Source organism: Neophocaena asiaeorientalis, unplaced genomic scaffold, assembly GCF_003031525.2.
Source record: "Neophocaena asiaeorientalis asiaeorientalis breed wild unplaced genomic scaffold, Neophocaena_asiaeorientalis_V1.1 scaffold479, whole genome shotgun sequence".
Taxonomy (NCBI): Eukaryota; Metazoa; Chordata; class Mammalia; order Artiodactyla; family Phocoenidae; genus Neophocaena; species Neophocaena asiaeorientalis.
This window is the reverse complement of record NW_020173774.1, coordinates 3,768,255-3,778,075: the sequence shown is the minus strand read 5'-3', so window position 1 is coordinate 3,778,075 and position 9,821 is coordinate 3,768,255. Positions and strand designations below refer to the sequence as shown.

At 52.8% G+C, this 9,821-nt stretch overlaps 1 protein-coding gene across 1 annotated transcript; it reads left to right on the top strand.

The window, feature by feature from the left end:
• The first annotated feature begins 2,485 nt into the window (after positions 1 to 2,485).
• Positions 2,486 to 6,430, top strand: SMIM35 (small integral membrane protein 35). Its single transcript, XM_024751658.1, is given in 4 exon segments — positions 2,486 to 2,704; positions 3,698 to 3,731; positions 4,408 to 4,448; positions 4,451 to 6,430. Coding segments are annotated over 4 exon segments (312 nt in total). The 5' UTR covers positions 2,486 to 2,511; the 3' UTR covers positions 4,495 to 6,430.
• Positions 6,431 to 9,821: the final 3,391 nt, after the last annotated feature.

Genomic DNA, 9,821 nt, shown 5'->3' with positions numbered 1-9,821 from the left:
ATTTCCCTTTTTCTTCTTTGTTTGCGCAGCTCCCGGGGTTCAGCTTTGGATTTGGCCCCACCTCTGTGTGTAGGTCGCCTTAGGGCGTCTGTTCTTCGCTCAGGCAGGACGGGGTTAAAGGAGCAGCTGTTTCGGGGGCTCTGGCTCACTCAGGCCGGGGGGAGGGAGGGGTACGGATGCGGGGCAAACCTGCGGCGGCAGAGGCCGGCAGGACGTTGCACCAGCCTGAGGCGCCGTCCGTTCTCCCGGGGAAGTTGTCCCTGGATCCCGGGACCCTGGCAGTGGCGGGCTGCACAGGCTCCCCGGAAAGGAGGTGTGGATAGTGACCTGTGCTTGCACACAGGCTTCTTGGTGGCGGCAGCAGCAGCCTTAGCGTCTCATACCCGTCTCTAGAGCTCATTTAGGCGGTCCTCTGAATCCCCTCTCCTCGTGCACCCCGAAACAATGGTCTCTTGCCTCTTAGGCAGGTGCAGACTTTTTCCCGGACTCCCTCCGGCTAACTGTGGCGCACTAGCCCCTTTCAGGCTGTGTTCACTCAGCCACCCCCAGTCCTCTCTCTGGGGTCTGCCCTCCGACGCCCGCGCCTCAGCTCCCCGCCCCCGCCCGTCCCGGCGGGTGAGCAGACAAGCCTCTCGGGCTGGTGAGTGCTGGTCTGCACCGATCCTCTGTGCGGGCATCTCTCCGCTTTGCCCTCTGCACCCCTGTTGCTGCGCTGTCCTCTGTGCTCTGAAGCACCCCTCCCCCCTTCTCTACCAGTGAAGGGGCTTCCTAGTGTGTGGAAACCTTTCCTCCTTCACAGCTCCCTCCCAGAGGTGCAGGTCCCGTCCCTATTCTTTTGTCTCTGTTTTTCCTTTTTTCTTTTGCCCTACCCAGGTACGTGGGGAGTTTCTTGCCTTTTGGGAGGTCTGAGGTCTTCTGCCAGCGTTCAGTAGGTGCTCTGTAGGAGTTGTTCCACGTGTAGATGTATTTCTGGTGTATTTATGGGGAGGAAGGTGATCTCCACGTCTTACTCCTCCACCATCTTGAAGGTCTCCCTTACTGGGCTCCTGCTGTCGTTCTGGGGCTCAGTCCAGCTCTCGGATCCCACAACTCTACCTGGGAATTCTGTTGCCTCCCCAGGGCTCCACTTCGATTGGGGAGTAAGGACTTTTTCTCTGTGGCCCATTGACATCTTTTCAATGTTTTCCAGTGCTTTTTTCCCATCTCTCTTACCTCACTTTCTCCCTTCCCCTCCCCCAGGCTGGAAATTTTCCCCTAGTAATAGTGAGAAGAGTAATCTTGGTTCTGTTCATCTCTTGTCTATGTTGCGAATCCTTGCCATTTCTCTAAGGGTCTGGGCTTTTGGAATCTAAAAGTAGGAGGAGAGACCCTTTCTCTCTGCATTTGGCTGTCATACTCTCTCAGAGAATAACCTGGCTGCTTTAATGGGAAGAAGGATCAGGGGCATGGGAGAGGGAAAGGCTAGGGCGGGGGAAATTGTGAAATATTTAAGAATACAATTCACTACTTGGTGATAATAGTGACAACAACAGTAATGATGTAATTAACATCTACTGAACACTTCCTGTATGCCAGGTCCTCTCCCAAGTGCTCTATATATGGCATCTCCACTAATCTCCACAACTCCATGTGTATTCATTATTATGCTTATTTTTCATAAGAGCAAATTGAAGTCTTGTGAGGGACAGGGGTTCGCTCGGGTGCCACATTTTGCAAATGATGGGCATTGGCTTCGCATGCAAGCCTGCTGTACCAAAGGCTGTGCGTAACCTTGCACCTCTGGCCTCTTGGCAGCACCTTTGGAGCTTCAAGGCACCAAGCCATGGAGATGGGGAATCAGATGATTCTTTCACACTCCTGGCCCCTCATCCAGCAGGAGTGGGGCTGCCCTGCCTCTTCCTTCCCTGCCCCAGCAGGGGTGGGTTGTCTCCGTGTGCCCCCATGGTCAGCTTCTCCCTACAAACCTGGTTTCCTGCTCTGCTTCAGCTTCAGCACGTTTCTAGTCTCTCTCTCTCTCTCCCTCCCTCTCTTTTGCTCTTTTTCTTGGTTTGCCTTTACAAATAAAATATAAATTTAACCAAGAGCTCATACCACAAAAAGGGAAGAAGTGATAAGTATAAGCAGCAAACAGAGCCCAGGGGTTAACACCCTGCTACCACATACGAGGGCTTTGTGGGGAGAGGATCAAGGATCTGTGTGTCTCTGCTCTCGGGGGCCCTCCAGGCTGCCCTTCCTGCTTCATGCAGAGGAGAGACGTCCTGGGCTTCTCCCCAAACAGCAGTGCCTTTTTCAACACGTAGAAAGCCTACAGCTTCAGGAAGGCTTCCCAGCTCCAAATTATCTCTACTGTCAGAGGACTGCTACTTTGGAGAAACAAGCTGACTCTAAAAAATCAGGTTATCAGACTTTCGCATCTTAGCATGACTTAGCTGAACTAGCTGGCCAGGGTCCAGATTCTTAGGGGACAGTCATTTTGCTGGCAGTGGGGAGGGAGGAGAGGAAATTTGGAACATGATGCAGTCAGTTGGCATACGGGGCCGCGAGAGGGCTCTGGGCAGCTGGGTGAAGGATGTGTGTCTCTCTGCAGGGGACGACTCCATCAGCACCTCGGGCCTGCTCCTCTGCCTAGGGCTCTCGTTGCTGCTTGTGTCCATCCTGGGCTACAGCCTGGCCAAGTGGTACCAGCGTGGGAACTGCTGGGAGGGTGAGTGAGCGCTGGACCCTGTCACCCAAGCGCAGCCCAGTCCCTCCTCTCCTGTGGCATTTGGCCAGGCCAGGCGGGGCTGCAAACTCTTCAGCACAGAGTCATGCAAAAATATTTCCTGTGGTGGCCGCAGTGGTTGAAGACTTGGGTGGGTGGCTGAGCGCTTGAGGTGTGTGGGGGGAGTGGGTGGGGCCTTGATTGAGGGAGTGGAGGCTCTTCTCCTCCCCCAGCAAGCAGTCAGCTTCCTCGTCCTTCAGAGCTCACAGGAGTCCACCTCCCAGGCCTGGGCGGGCCACAAGGCTGAGGGTGATGTGCTAGACAGGCCAAGCTCCAGCTGTTTCCTACCCTGGCTCCTAGAGCCTCCCTTGCGCTGCCCTCTCTTGGGACTCTCTCCTAAGCTTGCTGATGCTTCGGCCTCACTGGGCGTGTCCTGGAATTTGCTGGGCTGCTCCCAACTCTGATCCATATCTGCCCTTCCCATAGGACCCAGGAGAACTGGGAGGGCATGCTGCAGTGCCGAGAGGCAGAGAACATCTCCCGGATCTGCAATTAAGTTCAACAGCTTCTGTGGATGTCTGTTGAGCACCTACTATGTGCCAATGCACTTGTGCCTAGGATGATTTTTTTTTAATTACATGCGAAGATGAAATTTTTAGTCTCTCTTCTTTATAGATGAGGATGTGAGGCTAAAGTCACAGAGTCTGGATTCAAGACTCCTTCCCAGAGTAATCAGTGCCCTTGATGGAGGGATCCCCAGTGGCAGGATCTATCCTCAAAGACTGGTGGTTCTGTCTGGGAAGAAGGGGTGTACCCATGGTTCTGGGGCAGGAAGCAGATGCTGAGGGACTGGGAACCTCCCATGGCATCCTGCAGCCCTGCCTAGCCACCCCGCACCTTCCAGACAGGGGTGAGGGAGAACTAGATGCTCCCAGAGGAGTGATGGGCCGCTCTCCCCATAGGTACTAACCCTCTCTTTTCCGATTGTCTTTCTAGGGCCTAATTTTGTCTTCAACTTGTACCAAATCCGGTGAGTAGATTCAGGGCAGATCTGGGTGGGATGGGCATGGGGGGTTAGGTATGCTTGAGAAAGAACCAAAGATGGAACTCAAATTCACTGCTCGCCTCCCCTGTGTCCTCCCCATGTCCCTAAACAAACAAGAGAAAAGGAAGGAGCCAGGGTCCATCTAGAAAGTTCCATGAATGAAAACTTGAACATGGACAGGACCGTGTAAGATCCAAATGGCAGTGCTCCTCTTAGCATTCACCCTGGGGCAGGCACCATCCAACCATCCATTCATTCACCCATCGTGTATTCGGTAAAGATCTAGTGTAGCAGGTATCGTGGTGTTAGTTTCTAAGGGTACAAAGATAACTGCGTATAGCTTCTGTCTTCAGGCATTTCACTGTCTGCGGTGGGCACCTGCCTGATTACAAATAATTTAAGTTCAGGCATAAGATGCTGTCAAATGAAGACAATCAGGCATTCAGGATGTGGGATTTGGAAACTCCTCTTGTGATAAGTCATATCATCTGCTCTTTGTCACATGGCAGCTTCTCATCTGGCCTGAGAGATGGGGTAGCTCTGATTCTGGAAGATAAGCCAGTGAGTCAGTGAGTCACTGCCAGAAGTTCTTCCCATGCTCTGGTCCCAGGGAGAGGCCTGGTTCTCAGCCCCAGTAACTTGATTGGCTCACCTTTCTCAGGAACATGAAGGATCTGGAGATGGGTCCACCCTTCACCATCAGTGGCCGGATGGTGGCTCCATGAAGTTCTCCAACAGATTGGTCTGATGAGGGCAGCAGCAGCTTTCTGGAGCCCCAGAGAGGTGAGTGGAAGGTTGGTGAGCTGAGTGAGTCTGATGTCCCAGTGTGGTCCTCAGATGGTCCAGGCACCCCAAGCCTAGCACCAAGGACTGCTTGGAACCCGGAGATGATTTGGTTCATCCCCCGCCTCCTGGAGAGTGAGTGCTGTAGGGGATGATCTCAGGAATGAAGGCCTGGGGTTGTGCTCTCTCCCACTCCCCAACTCCTGCTAGCCCTGGGCCGCTCCTTTTCCACTTGACCCATGTCCTGCCTTTCTTTCCTGGGGAAGTTCTATTTCTGATCAGATGGAAATTTCTAGAATAGAGCTTTGTATCTCAACCCTTTGCTCTGAGATGAAGATTCCAGATGGCCACCCTCTCCAAGAAGCATTGCTGTAGAGCTTCTGAACTTTCCGAACTTTCTAAGCCCAGGAGCCATCCCTGTTTCCTGGCTGGCTGACCCTTTGGTCACACCTTTCCTCGCCTGCCTTCAAGCCCATCCCTCTTCACAGCACAGTTGCTCTCTCCCATCTAAACATTTCCTCCCTCCGGCAGTCCCTCACAGACCCTCAGTTTCTCTCTCATCTCTTCCACACAGGACTCCACACTCACCTCTTCCGTGTGTTCCTCCCTCTGCCCTGATGTGATGGTTTAGAGGAATCTTTCCTGAGACTCATCTCTTTGTCACTTTCCCTTTTTTTCTTTCTGTAGGAGGAGGCTCCTGGCTCAGCACCTGCCCCTCCCAGCCTCCCCTGCCTCCACCCCTGGGTCTTCAAGGCCTGGCCTGGCCCCCTCTTGTGAACATTAAGGAGTTTTCTCTGGGGACACCACCAGCCTGTGGCATGAGAGTCCCCCAGGAGAGTCAGGCCTCTGGGGACAGAGTCTGTGGAGTCACGATGGCTTTCTCACAGAAACAGAGATGGCCGCGTCCCAGTGAGAAAGGGCTGGTTCCCGGGAGGCCTCTGAGCCTGCAGGCGGAGTTCCAGGTGCCCAGCTGGCCGCTGTGGGTGGGGCCTGCTACCTGGGGCATCCCCAGTCACTTCCCTGCAGGACTGACACAAAGGCCAGAAAACCTGTCACATCCTCCATAGGCAAAGTCATGTGGGAGGGAGGGTGATTCCACTTTCAACCTTCCTACCAGAAGCCAAGTTCCCCTGAGGGCTGAAGGCTGAGCTTAGGCCTTGACTCGAACTTGGTTCTGGCACTTTCAGCAAGCCCCCCAACCCCTCCCCCCAGCCCCTCATGCCCTCCCACACACATGTCCACCACCGGGGCCTGTTTTCCCTGCTTCTGACCAGCCTTGGTGCCTCCCAAACAATTTTGAGGGCAGTGCTGAGAACGGTCTAGAAACACACTCTTGTTTTTAGCTTCCTGTGATGGGGTAGGCATGGTGTGGCAAGCTCAATCTCCCATGTTCTCCATTTCCCATGCAAGGCCCGCCTTGTGATGTGGGAAGTGGACCAGAAGTGGTGAGAGTGGGGAAGAGGAACCAAGGTTAGCCTGAGAAAAACAGATAATGCACACGGGAAATCAAGAACCAAGTATAGCTTTGTGACAGGAGAACAGTTTGTTCATGTGTCATCACTCCTTCCTCCGGTCTGTGCCCTACTGGACCCGAGGTGGGGCCTGAACTGGGATGTCAGCTTAGTAGGTACTTAATGCAGAGTTGTTCAGTCCAGAGAGACTGAGTTCCTGGGGCAGCTGTGGATGGAGCAGGGCCTGAGGGGGCCCTGCCACTGCTGAAACTGCAGTTAGAACTACCAGCCACCGGTCTCCCTGCCCATGTCCCAGCAACAAGCTGGACAAGATGCAGAAGCCCAGGACCATGATAGGCGAGGGGAGAAGTCATGGTATTTGTCCTCCTATCCTCTCTTTCCTGAGGCCTGGTTTCTTTCTTACTTTGGGTTCTAGCAGATTGCCGAGGAAGGAAGGAAGGAAGGAAGGGAAGGAGGGAGGGAGGGAGGGAGCAAGGAAAGAAGGAAGGAAGGAAGGAAGGGAGGGAGGGAGGGAGGGAGGAGAGGGGACTTATAGCTGCTATCCCCTTACTTCCCTCCAGGGTCTGGGGGCCATTCTCTCAATGTAGCCAGCCTCCAGCTTAATAAACCAAATCTCCGGATTTGGAGGTCTTCAGCTGGACCCTAACTCCTCTGTTCCTGAGTAGGTGGGGCTGGGGAAGAGCCCCCCAGTGACTTTAGATCCCTCCCTTCCGTGAAGACCTATTGCGGGGGAAGGGCTGACTTTGGTGTCCTTCTTCCTTGCATTTCAGTTCTGAGGGCTGAGCCCCATTGCTTAACCCAGGGGGTGTCCAGCCTCAATAAACTCTCAGCTATGCCCTGCTCAGTGTGGATCCTGGGTCTGCAGCCCCGACAGGACTGTCCTAGGCCCCTGAAAGTGCTCAGAACTCAGCGGCCTTGGGAAAAACAGAAAGGATGGGGCCCAGAGCCCAGGTGGTCTTGGCCCCCGGTTTGGTGGCTTCAGGTTAGGAGACAGAGACAGCTGCTGAGGGCTGGGAGAATGGAGGGTATTTCCTCCATTCTGCTCCTCAGTTGGGAGCAGAACTGAGACTGGGCCACTTCCTCTTTTTGGGTCCTCTGACGCGTTCCCTGTCCTCTCTGCCTCCCCCTCGTTTTCCTGACTTCCGTAGTCTGACCGGCTAGCATGGCTTTCTTTACCCTGGATTCTACATGTTTCCGTTGGGGGCAGATTCCAGCTGATTCAGAAACGATAAGGGAGAAGATGCCGAGAAATCTGGCTTCAAGTCTGGTTGGTCTGGGCATTGGCTGGGCACCCAGACCCATGGCCGTGCCAGCACCGACCCCCCCTCCCCCAGGCCCTCCTTCTCCCCTTAACTATTCTTCATCTCACTGGCCCCAGGAGGCAGGAAGCAGTCACGAGTGTCAGCAGTTCCGTGGCCCTTCCCATGTTCACTGCCACCAGGTTCCTCTTTGGTGTCTTTGCCAGGGCTGCCTTTGTCTAGAATGCCTTCTCTTCCCCACTCCCACCCCCAGCCACATCTAGTCTCCATGGTTGGCTTAAGTCTCATCTTGCCTGTGGCTTCCCTCAGGACTCTAGACTTGATGCCACCCGATCAGGCAGGGTTACGTCCCACAGGTTTTTAGTAACTGCTAAAAGTGGAGTCCATGGGCGGTGCTTAATAAATGCCTGCTGAGTGGAGAGAAACACCCAGTTTCTGTGGCCACAGAAGGCTGCCTTGTCCTAGAGAAAGATGCCAAGGTGACGTGAGGAAAAGCAGAAACTGCTGATACAATATGCAGTCTGCAGAGTACAACGCATTTCCATGCATGTTACTGTGTCTTGAACCTTGTAGCAACCTTGTGACGTGGAGATGATTACTGGTCCCATTTTACATATGGAGAGGCTGAGGCTCAGAGAGGTGTATGCTTTGCCTAAGGCTGCACAGCCAGCCACTGACTGCATTGGAGCCTGAGTAGAATCTGAGGCCTCACAGATGCAGCCTGATCTCAGGGCTGGTGGGAGGAGGGTTGAACACTGTAGAACAGGGTCTGGTCTTGACCTGTCCTGCCATGCTGTGTGGCCATGGGCTGTCACTTCACCACCCTGGGCTTCAATTTCAGCATCTGGCAATCGAGGACTGGACTACTTCTCCAAGGTTCCTCTCTTTTACTTGAAGGAGAAAAGGAGTCTCACCTTCTCATCTCTGTACTCTCTGTGTTTAGCACAGCACCTGTCACTTGGTAGGCATTCAATACACAAAAGAGGCAAGTCTAATACAAAGTGTAGTTATAACTCTCTAACTCAGGAGGCGGCAGCTGAAAGGTGATGGCTGCAGTTCCCTTAGACCCTGATGGTTTAGGATCCTAAATATTACTCAGTCTTTCTTTGACCTTGGCTAAGTCTGACCAGCTCACGAGACTGGACCGTTCCCGACCGAGCCCTTGAGCAGGAAGGTAAAACGCTAACATTTGCTGAACAAAGATCTGTGCAAAGCAGGGACTTCAAATGCACTGTGTCACTTCATCCTCCCAGCCTCACAGGTGAGGGAACAGAGGCTCAGGGTCTGGTGAAATGATTTGCTTAAGGCCAGGCAAGAATGTGTTGTCTTTATAACTCTTCCTCACTTTTAGCCTCTGCCCAAGCTAGCAGCTCCCTGAGCTCCCTGGCCCCCTCGCTCTGGTCTCTAATCTCTTTTCCAGGTCCCCTGGTGTGGTGAGAAGGGCTTCTCAGAAGCCTGGCTTCTTCAGGCCTTGTCCTCAGCCCTGAGCTTCCCACTGACCCATTCCTCATTCTTTCTTTTATTTTTTATATCCCCTTTCACCTCCAAATCATCAAATTCTGCACATTCTTTAGGTCATCTCAATTTTCACTTCTCCAGAGAAACTTCTTCAACATCTATGGATCTTCTTGTCTTCTGAGTTTTAATTACAAATACTCTCTGGCTACCATAACTTAATTATCGATCATTTCCTTGTATTTATTCATTCATGAAGTTTCTCTGATAGGCCAGGAACGGTGCCAAGCACTCTGCAGGAATCCAATCTCTCTTGAGATTAACCTCGCTTTCTCCTATTTGATGGGTACTTTTTGCGGCAAAATTCAGATCTTATACTTTTTCTGAGTTCTTTATGGTACCTGGCACGGCTCTGGCCATAGCCAGGAACTCCTCAGGAAATTATGTTGAAAGATTCTTCAGTCTCTTCAGGGAATCTTGGGTGTTGCTTCATCCCTGGCCCAATCCCAGGTACTCGGAAAACCAAAACTTTCGATTTTCTCTTCCCATCCTCAATCATGTTCAACCCTTTGATCATCAACTGATACAGATCTGGAGAAAGTGCTCACAGTGACTTTTTCTATTTGAGAGATAATGGCCAAACCCATGAAGTAGCTGGACAGGTGAGGGGGGAGCTCTACTCTCCTGTAGCTTCCTTTTCAGCTGTAATGACCTTGCTCCATGCCACTGACCACGGATGGGGGGCCCAGTGTCTATGGTGTCCCTCTCTCTGGCCCAGCGTTCTGAGAACCTCAAAGTGGGAGTAGATGAGTCTATCATTACTTTTTTAAAGTGCTTAGTGATCAAAAACCATCTAGAAACAGTGATATTTAAGCAGATCTGGTACAAAACAGGAAGCCAGTGGCCTGGTGAATTCTCACACTTGGGGACCAGAAGTGAAAATGTTCTGTCTGCCCAGAGCAGCAACAGGGCAACAGAACAACAGGTGGGGAAGTGCCAGAGGTCCTGGTAGACTCCCTGCCTCTTGGATTTTTCCTGCAGAGACATGGGGGTAGTCTCCCCATCCCCAAAGCCTAGGATGAGGTTTCTCATACACAAGCAGGGAG